Source organism: Nothobranchius furzeri, chromosome 16 (genome assembly GCF_043380555.1).
Source record: "Nothobranchius furzeri strain GRZ-AD chromosome 16, NfurGRZ-RIMD1, whole genome shotgun sequence".
In the NCBI taxonomy this organism is placed as follows: domain Eukaryota; kingdom Metazoa; phylum Chordata; class Actinopteri; order Cyprinodontiformes; family Nothobranchiidae; genus Nothobranchius; species Nothobranchius furzeri.
The window spans coordinates 44,675,421-44,694,046 of NC_091756.1; the positions used below are offsets into that span (position 1 = coordinate 44,675,421).

The window sequence follows — 18,626 nt, forward strand, 5'->3', positions numbered from 1 at the left end:
TGAGAGCAGCCAGTTGAGGTAGCTCGGGCATCTGGTCAGGATGCCTCCTGGACACTTCCCTGGTGAGGTTTTCTGGGCATGTCCTACTGAGTGAAGACCCAAGGGAAGACCCAGGACATGCTGGAGGGACTATGTCTCTCAGCTGGCCAGGGAACGCCTTGGGATTCCCCTGCAAGTTGCGGGGGAGATGGAGGTCTGGGCCTCGCTGCTTAGGCTGCTGCGCCTGTGACCCAACTCCGGATAAGCGGCTGAAAATGGATGGATGGAACAGAGTTGTCATTGTACAATTATAGGTTGTGTAGTAGGTCAACCTACTTTGAATGGGTTGAAGCCAACGCTTATTTTATCCATTCCATGTTACATAAAAACAATTTGGCAAAGTAAAACAAAAATATAAAAATATACATATACTATATATAAAAGGTGAAGTAAATATACATTTGAATCTAACATTTAGACTGCATAAACTGTTTCAAAATAGTGAGCAGTTGAGTTATTGTTTACATAATAGCCTGCCAATATTTTTTGTTTATTTGGCATGACAGCAGTCATATAAGGTGCATGAGTACTTAATAAGAAGTTGCATGAGAAGATAAAGTAGTAGTAAAAAATAATAGTACAAAACTATATAAATAACATTTACAGCCAAACTTTGGAATCAGTGTGGCTATATACTTTTACACTGTAAAGTGGTGTGTGATCAGTTCAATTCATGTAAGTAATCCTGACACATCTGCACTGCACGAGTTTAATAAACCAGAGTTGTAGCACTAAAAGTTGATGATGAGGCAAGGTGGATAAGAAATAAGGAACCACTACTTGATAAATGTTATTTTTCAGTGTACGTTGTGCATAAATAAACAATAAAGGCAATTGCCAAATGAGTTACAACTTTTGCTGAATTTCAATAGCACAATGGACAATATATTATAATGAATTTCTACCTACATGTGTTTCAAGCCTTCATCATGTGAATGTGATAAACTGGCTATATAGCACACACAACGACACACTCTAGTGATCCCCATATGACAGGTCACTTAGAGGGAGATCAAACACATGCTACTGGTATTTATCTGACTTATCTGCATGCAGACTTTCACTGAAAAAGGGAACGGATTGTTGATTATACAGATCAAGTACTGCTGGACTGAAAATGAGTGAAAAGGCAGCCAAGGTTTGGAGAAAAACAGCAGAAAACTTGTACAAAATTCTCAGTAAAGCCACTTAAGAATAAAAATTATTTTAAAAAGGATCTTAAGAAACAAAATGGAAACGAGTGGGTGATATTTCAATGTTTATTACTGTGTGGTAGGCAGGAAAATTCAGTGTTGTGTTTGACACTGTGTGTTTGACACTGTGTGTTCGTGTTCACTGAGAGAGTAGCAATAAAGTTTTTCAATTACGGGCTACAGCAATGGCGGCTCCCGTGTCCTGGAGGAGGCTACTACATTCAGTTTCCTCGCCGGCTCTTGTCGGGGTTTTTACCAGGATTTCTGACCGGCTGTTTCGTGCTCGGGACAGAAGAAGAGGGTAAGAGTTACAGTGAACCAGGTCAGACGCGGACATGAAGACAGCATTGTGTTTTTCAGACTGGATCGAGCTGCCGTTTAGCATGCTATGCTAATGTTGTATATGCTACTGTATCCGTTATCGGACGCGTTTAATTGGTGCCTTTGTTCCAAGCAGATATCCAATCATAAGAGTGAAATTTTTACCTAAAAATGTTGTCACATTTATACCCGGAAATGCTTCCGATAAGAATTTTGTTACACGTTTCCTGAAACTTAGCAAACACGAGGTACCCTTCAGTTAAAGTTGAGTGACAGGTTGAGCGTGCTGCTGTGATACGTTAACCTGACAGTTTAGCAAAATCCGAAACGTGACACCACTCATTCATCTTACGTTTCATCAAGTTCCAGTCAAAGATTTCCTTTCACGTCTTCCAAACGGTGATCAGATTAAAACCTTTAGGGCAGAGCACACGTGATTACTGTTGTCTGACGTTTTTGCTTGTGTTGGAAACGCTAATGAGTGGCTTTCATTAAAAACAATCATGTGATCAGGGTTCGCGTTTTAGTTACGGGAAACTTGGTAAAAAGTGCGCCAACACGTTTGTCCAACCTCCGTCTATGTTTACTGGACTAGGACAGAGTAGCTGAGCCCATCAGCTGTAAATAAACAAATCTAGAAAGACCTAGTCTAAGGCTAACAGTTCATGCTGATTTTATCTTATCATGATGCATACGTTCAGATGAAATAACGTTTAAATACAATAGAGTATTGCAAACATGTTTTTCTTTTCCTCAGTAAGAAACTAAAAGCTGTATTTTTTCCAGGATTTATGTATGTATTTATGAATTAGTCTGTTGCAAGAAGCGTCTGTGTGACTAATGACCTAGTTGTAACTGGTTATTTGAACTTAAAAACTCTCTCTCTCTCTCTCTCTCTCTCTCTCTCTCTCTCTCTCTCTCTCTCTCTCTCTCTCTCTCTCTCTCTCTCTCTCTCTCTCTGTCTGTCTGTCTGTCTGTCTGTCTGTCTGTGTGTTTATTTGACGGGGGTGTCAGGCAATGCATGGCGTTATACGTATGTAATTTTTTTTACTAAATATTATAGATTTATAAATAAACAGCAATATTTTGTCTGTTTCTAACAACATAGTTTGGTACAACCGAAAACGTGTGGCTTATTAGGGCATACATGTCCTCATAGCTGGAAAGCACGGCTTGTTTGAAATAGGTACAGCCCCTTATTGCCAGAGAAAATACACATCGCCACGTTAAATTCCGGCAACAAGTGTATATAAGTACACCTTCAGATTATTTTCCACAATTTTGGCTGGTTACTGTTATTACTCAGGGAAAGAAATGTCTGATTTGGAAACATTAAGTCATTATCAGTGAGAAAAGCAACAGTTTCATTTTGTAAATATTAAAAGAAGAAATTTCATTATTGATTTTAATATTTCTAACATAGAATTAAAGGAAGTTAGATAAACGTTCTGTTTGTGTTATGAAAATTATGTTTTGTTTTTATACCAAGATCATAGTCTTAAACCAAATTTCCAGCATTCTGTTAAGAAGCGTGACCCTGCTGATGCTACTGAGTTGTAATAACTTGCTGTAATGTCATTGACTAATATAGTTGTGCGATTTGCTCCGAAATGACTGGAAAGACTTCGAAGCGTGGATGTCTGTATACTATGAATCAGACACTGTCATTTTGTAACATGACACGTACTTCCTCATGACGCCACAGGTTCCCCAAAGGAAATAAACTCATCATGATTGCTTTAAATGAAAGAAGAACCTGATGTGTTGAATCATTTACATCAATGGTTTTACAAAATAGCCTTTATTTCCTCATATTTGTGCAACACGTGAAACAATGTGACACAAAGTCTTCATCACCCTAGTAACAAAATATTACACATATAACATTTTCCTGACTGAAGCAAACACATTTTCTTTTAGTCATTTGGCTTATTATTTATTTATGTATTTATTTGTGTGGACTTGAGTTTCAGGTGCTAAATAGATGAAGTTATTGTAATTCAATTTATTTGCATAGCCCCAGCCGACAGCAAAGGTTGTCTCAGGACACAAAGAACAAATAAACCATTTTTTATTCATTTCAACTCAATGCAAGTAAGTTAAATAGAATTGAATTCAAATTCTATACCCCCCCCCCCCTTACCCATTTATCACGATTAAAGTGTTTCATGCTGGTGGTAGAGGAAGTGTCTTCTCTATGGATGGAAAGTTGCAAATTAGATCCCCGCTCAGTCTGTAATTGTCGTTGTGTCCTTGAGCAAGACTTTTCACCCTTCCTGCCTGCTAGTGGTGGTCGGAGGGATCAGTGGCACCTGTGTTCGGCAGCCTCACCTCTGTCAGCTCATCACCACCATCGTGTGAATGTGTGTGTGAATGGGTGAATGATACACTAGCTACGTTTGCATGACCCAAAATTCCCCTTATCCGATTCAAATCTTGTTTGATTGGAAATGTTTACACAGAGAAGAGGAGAGCAGAATAACTTCCCGCCGTGTTTTCGTCTTGTCCCGAGCGTCTGCGAAAACGTAAAGACGTCACGCTGAAGTTGCACACATGTGCAGTGGGCATTATTTTACTCCAACTATCCGAACGGGTGTGTGTATGGAAATCAATCGGAATGACAATCGGACAAACCACCTCTCTGAATCGGAATGAAATTTACGTTTCATGAAGAATTTTTGATCTGATGGGACATTCGTTCTGATTGCTTGTGCTCATGTATACATAGCTACTGTAGTGTAAAGTGCTTTGGAGTCCTCTGACTGTGAAAGGCTCTACACAAATGTGGGTCATTTGTCATTAATCATATTGACATCGGTAATAAAAAAAAGATGTCAGTGGATCTCTAGTCTGTGTTCCGTGGTTGAAAACAAAAATATAAATGACTAAAAGAAGTTCATTTATTGTGGGTCAGTAGCTAAGAAAGAGGATGTTGGTGCTTCGAAGACAAAAGTAGTTCACAGAACCAACGCTCATGTTAAAACTATGCAATTGACTCCTGAAAAAGACTGATCTTTTTTTTTTATCAAATGCTTCAAATTAAGAAACATTTTTTTCCCAACAGCCAAAGTTAATTGACCATCTAAAGCCCAGCTGTGTTCATGCTGCCCATGCGTCTGAAAGGACATGATGAGTGTTTTAGTGCTTTCTCTTTGCGTCTGTTTTTATGACATGAAAGTGAACTTCTTATCTTCCGTCTCACTGCCTTATCGTTTACGGAGAGCTGGCTTGAGATCAGCTGACATAACTCATCTGTCTAACAGCTGGGTGTGCGCTGTTTCAAAACGTTGGTACTGCTGTAAAAATCAGATAATTCATGAAACCATCTACCAACACAAGGAAGTTATTTGCCAAATTGTGTTTTTATGACTTTAGGTTGTATACTATATGTGTTTGTGGGTTTGAATCCAAGCCAACAGGGACGTCCCCGTCCTGCATAATCTATGATGTTTTAGTCGTGTTTGATCCGGGTAGTTTTAAGTTGTAAAGTGTTTAAAGGCTTGTGATGTGGTTCACATTCATGTCACGAGTTTCTCGTTCCACTTTGTCTTTGGCTGATTTGCCCGACTACGTATATTATGTTATTTGTAAACCTAAAATTTTTCCATCGAGGGACAATTAGGGTTTTTTCTATTATATACAAGAGCGAACAACACTTTTCTCTGGCATTAAAAAAAGAAATGCGTAGTGGTGAAGACATTGTGTATTTTAGGATTGTCCTGCAATGTATCGACTATCCTAGAATTGATGAATCATGATGTTATTGGTGTCATTGGTGAGATATTGTGAGTTACTCTTTATATTGAATATTTGGGTCATCAACATGAATCTTTTACACCTTCGTCTTACAACAAATGCTCATCATCATCCGTTGCCTCTTGCTTCTTAGGTGCTATATTTTTAATAAATGTTGATTTTCATGTATTTGCATTTTTTTTGCCTGCACCACTACCTTATAAGATGCACCACTGATTTTTGCCTTTGTACCAAAGGTGAAGCCCAAACATCCTGTTTACTTGTGTCGCTGTGTTGCTTTTGTGAGTCACACTCCTGCACCTGCACACAATTTTGGTGTTTTTTTTAAACTAAATGTATTACAACAAAATTTTACAAAATTAAATATTTTAAACATGCAGCAGATATCTGAATCAACAGAAATCAACTTCTGGAAAATTGTCATTCTGGACAATGTCCTTTAGTGTTTACATAGAGCAGCAGGATTTATCCTGGACCAACCTCTGGAGGATGTTGTATAGTGTCTTGCAAAAGTAATTTTTGAATCTTTACACATTTTGACACATTACAACCACAAACTTACATGTTTTCATTGAGATTTTCTGTGATAGACCAACATAAAGTAGCACATATTTGAGAAGTGGAATGAAACTGGTACATGGTTTTCAAAATTTTTTGCAAATAATATCTGAAAACTGTGGCAGCTATTTTTAGTCAGCCCTCCTGCACAATTACTTTGTTGAGCCACCTTTTTCCGCATTTACAGTTGCAAGTATTTTGGAGTATATCTACAAGCTTTGGACATCTAGAGACTGAAAATGTCTATTCTTTGCCGCAAATTCGCTCAAACCCACCCAGATTGGAGGAGATCTGAACAGAAATCTTAGTCTTGCCACAGATGCTCATTGGGATTTTGGTGTGGACTTTGACAGGGCTAGTCTCACACATGAATATCTTCTGATCTAAACCATGTAATTGTAGCTCTTAACTGTATGTTTAGGTCATTGCCTTTCTGGAAGGTGGATCTCCTTTCCAGTCTAAAGTCCTTTGCAGCCTCCATCAGTTTTTATTCCAGTAGTGCCTTGCATTTAGCTCCATCCATCTTCCTGTTGTCTTTGACTATCTTCACTGTCCCTGCTGAAGAAAAGCCTTCCCACAACATGATGCTGCCACCACTGTGTTTCACAGTGGGGATGGTGTGTTCAGGGTGATGAGCATTGGTGCTTGCAGCTAGGCCTAAAAATTAAACTTTTGTCTTCTCTAGGGCTGGGTGATATTTGTTTTTAAAATATAAATATAATTAAAAATAAGAAACAAGATGACTCAGTAACGTTTTTATTAATATAAATGTACAACCAGTGTATTTCTAAAGTTAGCAGGAAAAGCTACCACTAGTGGCTAGCTTGCTCCGCCTCTAAGCAGTCATTACATTTATTATAACCAACCCATCTGCTCATTGCAACATTGCTGCTTTATCTGTTTATTGAGTTGTTACAGTTTTATGATATAACAAAATGACAAAATGATCCGGCACAGATCCAAATGTCTGAAATATGAAGCTTAGAAGCTCTACCGAGGATGTAAATCACATTCTTCATAAACCATCCTTTTTAAAATTCTTGTTTGAAGATTCTAAAAATACCAGGAATAAAATAAAAAATACCAGAGTTGTCTGTGTCTCCTGCAGGTCGTCGGTGCTGCTACTGGCTCCCCTGCTCGTTGATACCGACCCAGTTCCTCAACGCATTTCCAAGCCCCCCGGGTCGGCCAGAGCTCAGGGTACAGAAGGACTTTGCGCCCACTTCCGATGGATGGCAGAGCAAGTCCCTGCCTTCCGGGTTCCAGGAGGCAACATCAAAATTCTGACCTCACCTGACCAGTTCTACCAGACGATGAAGGTTCGTGTTCGTACCTGCTGCATCTCTAATTAATTATTACTAATCCCAAATCTGCTCTGTAAAACTAGGTTAAATGCACCAATTAGCAACTGAAAAATGTGTTGAAACAATTTAATTCTTAACCTTAGACACATGAGAGAATTTACAGTTTCATATAAACCACTGGTACAAAGTAGCATTGTCATTTACCTTTGTATGTCTGTCTAGTGTCTCCAGTTGGGAATCTTTTTAGGTTTCCTCCAACGTACGACTTTTCATCTGCTCTGGTTAAAAAAAGAACAATAATAAAAGAAAACACAGCTTGACTGCTCGTTGTAATCTGATAATCTTACATTTTTATTTAAGAGCCTTGGTAGGTCATAAAGGTCTCTGATACAGCGTAATAAAACAGGCTTCTGAATGCACGAGTGAAATAATTTATTAGTGTTTCATGCTCATTGGAGCATTGTCTAAGATATTTACACTGCTACATTTTCCCATGTAGGTATTTTACATTTACATAAATATTTTTGAAATATTTAAATGCATCTCAAATAATATTTTTCTAACTGACCATTTGGAAACTTAATGCAAGATTATGACAAATTCCTTCAATTCAAAATTTTAATTGGGAAATTATTTTAAGCAGGCACCCAGACACGTGCAGGAATGATCCACAACTTAATCATCACACCTGAGCTATACCGGAGTCAGAAATAGTGTCATTAATTAAGGATTTATAATTAATGATGTTTGAGTGACTTGTAAAGACAAAAAAGGTTATATAAACATCTTTTTTTGTCATGGTTGAAAGAATGTTACAAGATGTGACGCACTGTGTGTGTGTGTGTGTGTGTGTGTGTGTGTGTGTGTGTGTGTGTGTGTGTGTGTGTGTGTGTACGTAGTTTACCGTTTAGCCACTCCTCCAAGCTGTTAACTGATAGGTTGCTGTTGTGTGAATTGCACATTGTGATATTTATACCACAGTTTTGGCACAGGAACTGTTTTTTCTGCCATCACGAGGTTGTACCAGACCTTCTGCTACAAGCTCGAGGAATTCTTGTGGTTGCCAAAACTTTTAAACAAACTAAACCACAGTGTCATCACATGGCTGTGAGATGTCAATCTGAAGAGTCTATTGAAGTGGGAATTCAAAAGTTTCCAAAATATGTCCGAAACATCCCGATACCTTTATAGAGTAAATACCTTCAAGGTTCACTCTGATGAAAATCTGACTTCTTTTATTATGACTGGAGTGAGAAAAGTTTCTGTGCTGTGAATTTAAAGGGATCTGTTTACAGGCTAAGCTGGAGAACATTTGGAGTTTATAACTGCTAGACTACATGATAATCTGAGCTAACATGCCTCTTAATAATGTCTAGTTATTTCTTTAATGTGAGTTTGTGGTCATGAGGCTTTCATTTCACTCTGGAGAACCCTTCTACAGAGCTTCACGGTGATTAATTTAGGATTTGTTTTAGGTGTTTGTCAGATGCCAGCACAACATTCAGTCTCCTCCAAGTCCATTTAAGTCTCTGAAAGCAAAATCTCTCCCTTTGTTCTTGAACTGGCAGTCTACCTTTTGGCTCTTCTGAGCAGATTGTACATCTTATGGACCATTCCTATCTGTACCGGGTCGGCCCAGGCCGGGTAGCGTAGGTTGTTTACATATCTGGGTGGCCTGGTATTCTTCCGGGCCAACCAAGGCTCATTCTCAGCCCTCTTCTCGAGGGGGTCTGCTTCAGGCCGACCAGGGCCAACACACCCACTGCTGACAGCAAATTCACACCTTCCATTAGAGCAAGCCTCTGATTGGTGGGTAGAATCAGCCCACATGGGCTTAAGACAAGGATGTGTGGAATCAACCGTGCCAGGCTGGGGCCGACTGGGGCTACCCGGCCCGGGCCGACCCGGTACGGATGGGAATGGCCCATTAGTGGTCATGTGACCGGCATGGAAATTGTTATTCTGCTCTTTTTGTTCAGAATTTGGTCATAAATCTGTCTCATAATTGCCTTAACCAATAGATTTTCTGTCAGAGGCCTCAGTCCATCCTTATTGACGATAACATCTCCAGCATCATCGACTAAGCACGGAAATACCCCCCCTGGCTGTGTCCTCTGTCTGTTGCAGTTCACTCAGCTGACTGATGACTGTACCACCATTCACAGCTTGAACCAGATCATCATGTTTGCAAATGACACCACTGTGATGAGACTCCACAGCCACGAGCCAACGTACAGAGACGAGGTTCAGCAGCTGGCTGGCTGGTGTGATGCAAACTACCTGTTGTAGACAAAGCAAAGGAGATGATTGTTGACTTCAGGAGATCCTGCCTCAACCACACCCCACTCAGCATCCACACTGCAAAAAACACAGTTACTGGAACTTCTCATCACAGCTGACTTCACCTGGACCACTAACACCAACTACATCACCAAGAAGGCCCCACTTTCTGAGATGTCTGACACAGACCCTTCTCCCTCTTCCCATCCTCAGCATGTTCTACGAAGGCAACGTGGAGAGCATCTTGACAAACTGCATCTCCATATGGGTTGTCAACTCCAGAGTGGCTGATTAGAAACATCTTCAAGGGTTTTTGAGGACAGCTGGCAATGTCATCAGAGCATATCTTCTATTCTTTCTTTCTATTTTGCCCCCCCCCCCCCACACACACACACACACCTCTTTCCTGTGTCCCAACTTTCCATAAACGCTGACCAACTTCTCCAAATTAAATGTGGCATCAAAGGTGAAGTCTGTGTGAATGTTCTTTCCTGATGATGGTACTTTCCCTGCACGCAACAAGGCATGACATATTTACATTGTTGTATAAACACCTTCTCTCGTCATTTAAATCATTTTTAGAATTTCAGCAGAATTTCCTTTTAACATGTTTCAATGAATAAGACTTGTGAAAGTTATTTTAATTGTATAAAAATATGTGAAACAGATTTGATATGATGTTGTACACTTCTCCAGTATTTGAAGTTCTGTTTTATTTCGTAAGGGCAAAAATTATTTAAAATATATTTTCCTGTTTCATGATTTTCGTAATGAATTTAGGTTCAGGGTGTTGAGAAAATACCTTGAGAGAGGTGAAAGCTTTGAGCATGTTAATGAGGATTATTGTTTTTTCTAAAAGGCATCTTATTCTTTCAGTAAATGTGGAAAATATCACAAACTTAAAGTCTGTATACAGTGATCCCTCGTTTATCGCGGTAGATGCGTTCCAGACCTGGCCGCGATAGGTGAAAATCCGCGAAGTAGGGACACCATATTTACAGTATTTATTTAACAGGTACGTATTCAGTATTCAGACTTTCAAAACCCTCCCTTTACATAGTACTGTATTTTTACTTGGTTTTTTTATAGTTTTAGTACAAAAAGTGCATTTTATGATGAAATTGATGAAAAAAAAACCCCAGGAATTTCTTGATATTTCACATAGAAAAATACCGCAAATCGGTGAAAAATACCGCGAATCGGTGAAAAATACCGCAAATCGGCGAATTTCCCTTGAATAAGGCTCCAAAGAAAAAATCCGCAAAGTCGTGAATCCGCGATAAACGAACCGCGAAGTAGCGAGGGATCACTGTAGTTCTTAGGTGTGTTCTTGCTGTGCGTTCTAATTCCATGTTGTCGTTCTTTTATAAAACACAGAAACGGTTTTGTTACCTGTTATTGACGCTACAGTTTCGCCGACGGCTGCCGGCTTCTTCAGGCTGACGCTGATGGTGGCGCGTCACTGAAGAAACCGGCAGCCGTCGGCGAAACTGTAGCGTCAATAACAGGTAACAAAACCGTTTCTGTGTTTTATAAAAGAACGACAACATGGAATCACTGTAGTTGTTATTTGGCCCAAATGCTCTTCTTATGTGTATTTTACAATAAAACCAAGCAGTAAATAAAGTCACCCATGGCTGATTCAGGATTTCAAGATTTTATTGCAAACCTATTACCTCTTTTGCTCATTAGTCTAATAATTTCATGCAACTGCCAACAAGTCCTGCAGGATTTTATACTGTTATATTAGACATTTCTTACCAGATATGTAAAACCCACATGTACTTTGGTCTCATTTGCTGTCCCTTCTGCTTCTTTCCCCTTTAAGAAGCGAATCCAAACTGCGGAGAGGCGAGTGGTGATGGCCTCCTTGTATCTGGGAACAGGTCAGCTGGAGCAGGAGCTGGTGAGCAAATTCACGTTCCTTACACTTTTAAAGTAGAGAAAAGTATCCTCTGTAGTTCAGAGCAGGTGAGAACAATGCCATAACAGCTCAGGATCTTGCCAGATGACTGGTCACGGATGCCAGAAAATGTGAGTCAGACTTTTCTTCCAGGACGACCGCACTGTGTTTAGTTCAGAATGAAAATGTTCTCCAGGCCAAAACTACAAGGAATGACCCCAAAATGCAAGGGTTTATTGGTATGAGGAGGTGCTGGCGTGTGATGGCGTGCTGTTTTTCATGCTTGGAAAGCCCAGCATAACAACATTAAGACCAAAGCAAACCACAGTCTGGACTGACGCTCAGATTTAGCTGTTTTCCCTTTTTTCTCTAACAAACTGAAACCAGCAGCACTAGAGAGGGAAGGAACACACAAGCCAAAAGGCTCCATCACAGTTAAAAGTATTGGACTCAGCCACTAAATGCTGTAACCTAACAGGATGATGGATTACTATGCAGGTCGGTGAGGGGCAGTGAGGTCAATCCACCTTCGCTTTTTGCTTTTAAAATAAATTAAATTAACAAAATTCAAACCAGTGTGAAAAGAAAAGCACGGTTTGTGGTTGGGACGAAAAAATCAAGCTGTGGGTGTAATTTCAGTCTAAAACCTGCACAAACTCAACCCAACCCTGTTTTCAGTCTCAACTGGAGGGCGGCTGAGCTGCTGTTGATGGTCACACCTGAACTGTGTATTTACTCAAGCGTTGGATCCAACAGCAAGAGTCTTCTGGTGATTAAAACAAAGTCATGTTTATCTTCAGGACAACACATGCAAAGTTTGCTCAAGGGTCTTTACTTAAGATATTAAAGTTGTAATTAGTTTCATGCTTTCACACGAGGATGCACATCAAGCAGCAAGGCGGTCCACAAATGTCCCGCCTTGTTTCCAGTGTGTATTTTTCCAGAAAAGCAAATAAGCTTGCATCTTGTTCACATGGTTCAGTGTTGTGACTGCAGATGTTAATATAATTAGTCAATATGTCATAGAAGAGTACAAAATGCATAACACAGACTGTGGATGCACTAAGAGACGCACGGCTGCAGGCAGAGCAGTGTACATGTGAGATGGAAACCATCAGGCTCGTTGTTGCAAAGACTAACTTTATTCCCATTTTTGATTTCATGAAGGAAGCAAAAGACAATAATGGCCACAGTTTAGCAGAAATAACGCAGGGTAATTTAACAAGATGATTTTACTAAAACACACCGAGCTAGTGCTCTGAGTAGATCAGTTCGTCCTCATTGCACTCCTCTTTTCCCATAAACACACAATAAAAATAACATGATGATAAAACTCTGTGCTACCAAATTCTCAGTTAATATACATTTTTCGTGGCACCGTCTGAAAACATTTGACATTCAATGTTTTAAATGTGAAGATCACATCATTAAACGAGTGCTTGGTTTTAATTGGCACAGTGCAAGTTAGGAACATGCATAGTAAAATATAAAATTAGTGGAAATTTAGTTTTCATTTACAGCATTTTACTAAAATATGTGCTTATAGAATCTGTAGGAAACTATTAGGATTAAAGGAGATTAAAGCTTAAATGTAGAACTTCTTTGTATGGCTTGAAGTTGGCAGATGGTATAAAGCTTTTATTTCTTGCTATTCTGGTGTTTTAATCCATGAGTAATGATCTTGAATTTATTTGTTTTCTGAAAAAGGGTCAGAAGTAGTGAGCATCTGCTGCTCATTAGTATTTATAGAGATGGAGCCTGAGCAGCAAGACCAAACAAATTTAAATTTACGATACGAAAAGATGAAAATAGCAGAGTCATGCATTGGCTGAGCTGAATGTAAAATTCGAGTAACTTTTTTGCATAAAGTTCAGAAGAGTCTGTCAACTTGTCAGTTATCATTTTTAAAGCCGGCTTCAGGATTTATTTTAAGTTTTTTTGTTTTTGTCATCTGTCAAACAGCACGAAACTGCAGAAATGAGACCATTACATCTACATTTACCAGAAATCTTGTGGTTTTCTGGGTATTTTTTACATAACACATGACTTCAGGGACTCCTAACTATTCACTGATGAAATAAAAAAAACGTTTTGACTTAAAAAAGTCCAGCTTGAGGAGTGGCTGCTGTGAGTTTGTTTCAAACGTCTTTTGCGACAATCCCTGCTGGGAACAGCTCTTATCATATTTGTGTCTTCTTTTGTGAGAATTGCAGAAAATGTGAAAGTCCACCATAGCAGAAATGTTTGTTCCTCTTATGAGCTCAGCTTCTCAGAATCATCCTGAGTCTATTTGCTGGCATTAGACTTGTAAACATTATCATTTTGGATCTGGTTTTTATATAGTATTATATTTGATCTCTACAACATGAATCCAGCTGTTTTTTATGTATAAAATGTCAAGTTACAGCAGAAAGTTATAATCCTGTTATTTTTATTTTAAGGTGGACTGCATGGAAGAAGTTCTCCAACACTCACAGGAAAACGGTCACTCAGACCTAAAAGTCTCCATATTACTGGACTACACTCGTGGATCACGAGGTAACACCTCCTGTAACATCTCCAGCTGTTAATTCCAGATGTGTTTAACATTTGATGTCGTCCACGCAGGGCAGATCAACTCGAGAACGATGCTTCTGCCTCTGCTGCAGCGCTTCAGCTCTCAGATGCGGGTTTCTCTGTACCACACTCCAGACCTGAGGGGCCTCCTTAGACTTCTGGTCCCGCAGCGCTTCAATGAGACCATCGGAGTCCAGCACATCAAAGTTTACCTGTTTGATGACAGCATTATCATCAGCGGGTGAGTCAAGTTTAGGTTTTGCTTATTCAAATCACACTTAAGTGCAGGATGACGTTCTTTTTTTGCATATTTTTTCATAAGCAAAGAGCAGGTGTTTCCGCTGCTCAGAAGTGTTTTCAGTGGACTTTGTGATGAATTCAGGGAAAATGGAAATCATGTTCCAGAGTCAGAGGGAAGAGTGGCAGCACGCGTTCCACTCCACCTCCTGTATTTGGAGAACTAACACAAGGAAGCTTTCCCTGCGGTATCTGCCTCAGGGCGAAAGACTTGAAGGCTTGTAATTATGTCTCACAGAACAATCTGTCTGTCATTGCTAATTATCGACTGCTTAGGAGATAGGGAACACCTTGTTATTCCTTTCTGTTTCACTTTTGTTTAAATTATTCTGATCTGTCCATTTCCAAAAGCGCTTCCTCCTCAGACATCACGTTTTAACTTCAGCTATTTGAAAAAGTTCTTGAGCTTAAATTTGACACGTGCATGGAGGATTATGAGCACTGGGAGTGCTCTAAAATAAACCTTTTTGCTTCAAGTACATGAGAATATGTTCCTTCTCATTTCTGACGAGTTTATTTTCTTCTTGGCAGAAGGAGACGCACGTATCATTATCAAACACATTTATCTCAATAAGGTACTCTGTGGTTTGCCAATGTTAACATGTACTTGACTATTAAAAACATCTCTTTAGATTCTGCTGCAGCTTCAGTCCTTTACATCACATATTTAATGCACCTTTTTGTGAGAGGGTTAGGAAGGATTAGGACCAAGACTGGATTTTCAGCTAAAGACTCACTCCAGTTTCAGAGGTCAAATCAAAAGACGACCATAGCTGAAACTTGAACAAACATTCACATCAACATACAGAGCCAGACTTTCCTGGCGTCATGTTTACACCAAATTTATGTCCGCAAATAAAACGGATTTTCACAGGCTGAAGGACAGGAGGAAAAACTTACAGTCGTGCAAAAACATTTTAAGGTTTTTTTGTTTAAAGAAATAATAAAAATCCTCAGACCTGCAACACATCACAGTGTTACTGACTAAAACGACCAATATGCAGAAAAGCTGTGTGACAAGTGAAACTCTTTCTACGACTTTGTGGATTTATCAGCGTCTCTCAGAGATGGGAAACAATTTTCTTCACAACAGGGCTTTACCTCATTGAAGCTTGCTGACATTTCTGCACAACTCTGTTAAAGTTCTGCTGCAACATCTTAATCATGTTTAATGTTTGTTTGTGGACTCATTCTGTTCTGCTTAAGGTTGGATCACCAAGGTAACAGGCCTAGCAGAGAAACCCAGATAGCCCAGTCCCTAGCTACACACTACAGCTCATCCCGGTGTATCCTTAAGCGTTCCCGGATAGTGAGTTCTAGGTCTTCCCAAGGGTCTGTCCCCAGTAGGGGAAGCCTGGGAAACCTCCAGTGAGAGCGGTGATGAAGAGGCATCTCAATCAGATGCCCAACCCAACTCAAATCTTGTCTTTTAAGGTGGAGGATGACTGAAGATGTTCATTTAAGATTGAGCATGCCCACTTTACAGCTGTTTCAGTCAAGCATCTTATTCTTTTGGCACGGGAGAGGATTGGAGTGCCGACAAACCAGTAAATCCACAGCTTTGCCTTTTGGCTCAGCTTCTCTTTTGCAGCTAAAGACCAAAGCTAAACCCTCAATCTGTATCTTCATCTACCATCACTTATGAACAAGACTCCTTCATGTGAGGCAACGACTCTTCCCCTTGGTCAACGGAAGCATTCCGCCTTTTTCCAGTTAAGAACCATGACCTCAGACTTTGGAGGAACTCACACTCAGTTGTTAACTTCCCCGGTGATCTTGGCTTGGAGACACAAACAGAATCACATCATCTGCAAAAACAAAAATCTGAGATGAAGCGCAGATGCTCCCAAATAAGACACCACCACCAGCCTTCCTCTCTTTGAAAACTCCTAGAGATCCTGTCCACGAAGATAACACACTGGGTTATGTCATACAAAGAGTAGAAACGCTCAGAGTTTATTATGCCAGCAGTTTTTTATAAGATACATTTGCAGCAAAGATAGGGGGAAAAAAAATCCAAAAATCTGCTGGTTATCGCACAAACAACTCGAGCATCATCACAGAATCACCTTTAATCTTCGTTACCCCAGACCTTCCTGGATAGCAGGAAATGGCAATCTTTTTAAAATGTCAGATATTAACCTTTCACACAACTGTAGTGAACAACACACCTTAAAAAGGTGATGGTATCTAGGTTTTGGAATGTCAAATGAAACCATAAAGTTAAAACAATGTTCCAGAAAATGAAATGACAATTATGGAACGCTTTTCACTGGAAACCCTTTTCTCTATTCTGTGTGCTCAATCCTGATATAATGATATATTTCTTGTGTAATATTACTGCTTTATTATGGTTACAGAAGCTCTGGCTGAGCCCCTCCTGGAGACAACCATTTATGTGAATTTGGCAAATGCATTGAAGCACTTTTTTTCTTATCTTAACAAACTTCTTATAGACTCTAACAAACATGCCTTACACTGACCTGAGGTTCTGGTATGTGACATATTGTAAAGTAAAATTTTAAAGGTGTGTCCAGGTGTTCCCTTTCCTCATGGCACTTCTAGGAACGTCTCAGTTACAGGTATTTCTGAGATGAAAATTACATGTGCCGGTCACAAGTTGAAATGTGGTTAAACGCCACATGATCTTCAGTGATACTTAAAGCTGTGCATCCATGTTTTCTTTTATCAAAATTGTTGTTTTTTAATGATATCATTTTCTACTACCCAATGTAATGAACATTAATTTTAAAAAGCAACAAGCCCAATTAGCCTTTCTATTGTTTCCATTTGATTAAGGAGTTAACAGTAGCAAGGTGGTGCTATAATTGACATTTCCAAGCAAATCTTGAGTCCAGTGTTTTCCAAGAGCAATGATTGATGGTAGAAAACAATAATGACAACTGCCAACATTCCCAGGAGAAACAAACATTCAGGAAATAGATTAAACCATTAAATCTTTAGAGGCCTCCTCTGAAGAAGAAATACACAGCAGAAAATGTAAAGCTAAACTAGAACTTAATGGAATTATTGACAACAAAACACAAGTCTTAGCACAAAGGCTACAAAAAGAAAACTTTGAACCCCTTTCATAATACACCCTGTCCAAACTGGTTTCTTAAAGGGTAGTCATGTCTTCATTAATTCACATAGATTACTTAATTTGATGGACTTTTTTCATAGTAGAAACATAGAAACTAATATCTTATCTTTTGATCCGGAAAAGGCTTTTGGCAGAGTTAACTGGAAGTTCTTGTTTGTAACTTTGCACAAATTAGGTTTTAGAAATTCCTTCATAAACTGGTTAAAAACATTATACAGTTCACCAACAGCACGTGTCAGGACAAAAGACCAAACATCAGCCAGCGTCTGTCTTCAGAGGGGGACCAGACTGCCCACTCTCCCCCTCACTATTTGCTAGCTTTATTGAACCACTAGCAGCATCAATCAATCAATCAATCAATCAATCAATCAATCAATCAATCAATCAATCAATCAATCAATCAAGATTTTATTTATAAAGCGCATTTCAAACAAAGTGCTACTCAAAGTGCTTTACAAAATGACCCCAAATTCCCATAACAGTTTAAAAACATTCACACACACACACACACACACACACACACACACACACACACACACACACACACACACACACACACACACACACACACACACACACACACACACACACACACAAACACAAACACAAACACACACACACACCAGTAAACGCCATCAGAGGAGCTGTCTTCCCCGGCAGTATCAGGTCTTCCACACTAAGTCAGGGCGCTCAGAGGAGGGGGAGCATAGACCCCCACCTCCACTTAAACACTACCTATAGAGCGCCCAGGAAGCTACAGTCGACCACTGCCCCCGGGGCAGAGGGCCGCTACAGAGAAAACACTGGATTAAAATGAGTAAAAAATATGAAAAAGAGCTAATATAAATGACAAAAGTAAGAAAATAAGTAATAAATTTAAGCATATAGACAGTAAAATAATAATATTGAATAATGAAAAAGTGCTAAAATATAATCATATAAAACATGCAAAGCAAGCAATAAAATATAATCATGTAGCCTGGACTTAAAAACTACAGTTATTAAATGCATAAAGTGTATGAACATAGAACATAAAATCAGTCTTTATGCAGATGATGTGTTACTTTTTCTCCAGAAATCACAATCCTGTCTCTCCCAGGCAATTGAATTGTTAAACTCTTTTTCAATAAATTGGTCAAAGTCCACTGTTCTCCCACATAATTTCTCTTTTCTCAATTCCCTTAATACGCAATTCAAGTCTGGAAAATCACATACTTGAGCATTCATGTCTCTCCCAGGCTGGGAGATTTAACAAAACTAAACTACATCCCACTTTTAAAGAAAGTGGAAGGTGATCTTGGCAGATGGAAATCCTT

General features: G+C 39.3%; 1 protein-coding gene across 1 annotated transcript in view; it reads left to right on the forward strand.

The window, feature by feature from the left end:
- The first annotated feature begins 1,381 nt into the window (after nucleotides 1-1,381).
- The window catches only part of LOC107387730 (CDP-diacylglycerol--glycerol-3-phosphate 3-phosphatidyltransferase, mitochondrial), a 34,376-nt gene continuing 17,131 nt past the window's right edge, over nucleotides 1,382-18,626 (forward strand). Inside the window, exons 1-5 of the mRNA XM_054749307.2 lie at nucleotides 1,382-1,533; nucleotides 6,976-7,186; nucleotides 11,280-11,357; nucleotides 13,796-13,892; nucleotides 13,962-14,151. Coding sequence (XP_054605282.2) covers nucleotides 1,418-1,533; nucleotides 6,976-7,186; nucleotides 11,280-11,357; nucleotides 13,796-13,892; nucleotides 13,962-14,151 — 692 coding nt within the window. The 5' untranslated portion in view covers nucleotides 1,382-1,417. The remainder of the gene's footprint in view (nucleotides 1,534-6,975; nucleotides 7,187-11,279; nucleotides 11,358-13,795; nucleotides 13,893-13,961; nucleotides 14,152-18,626) is intronic.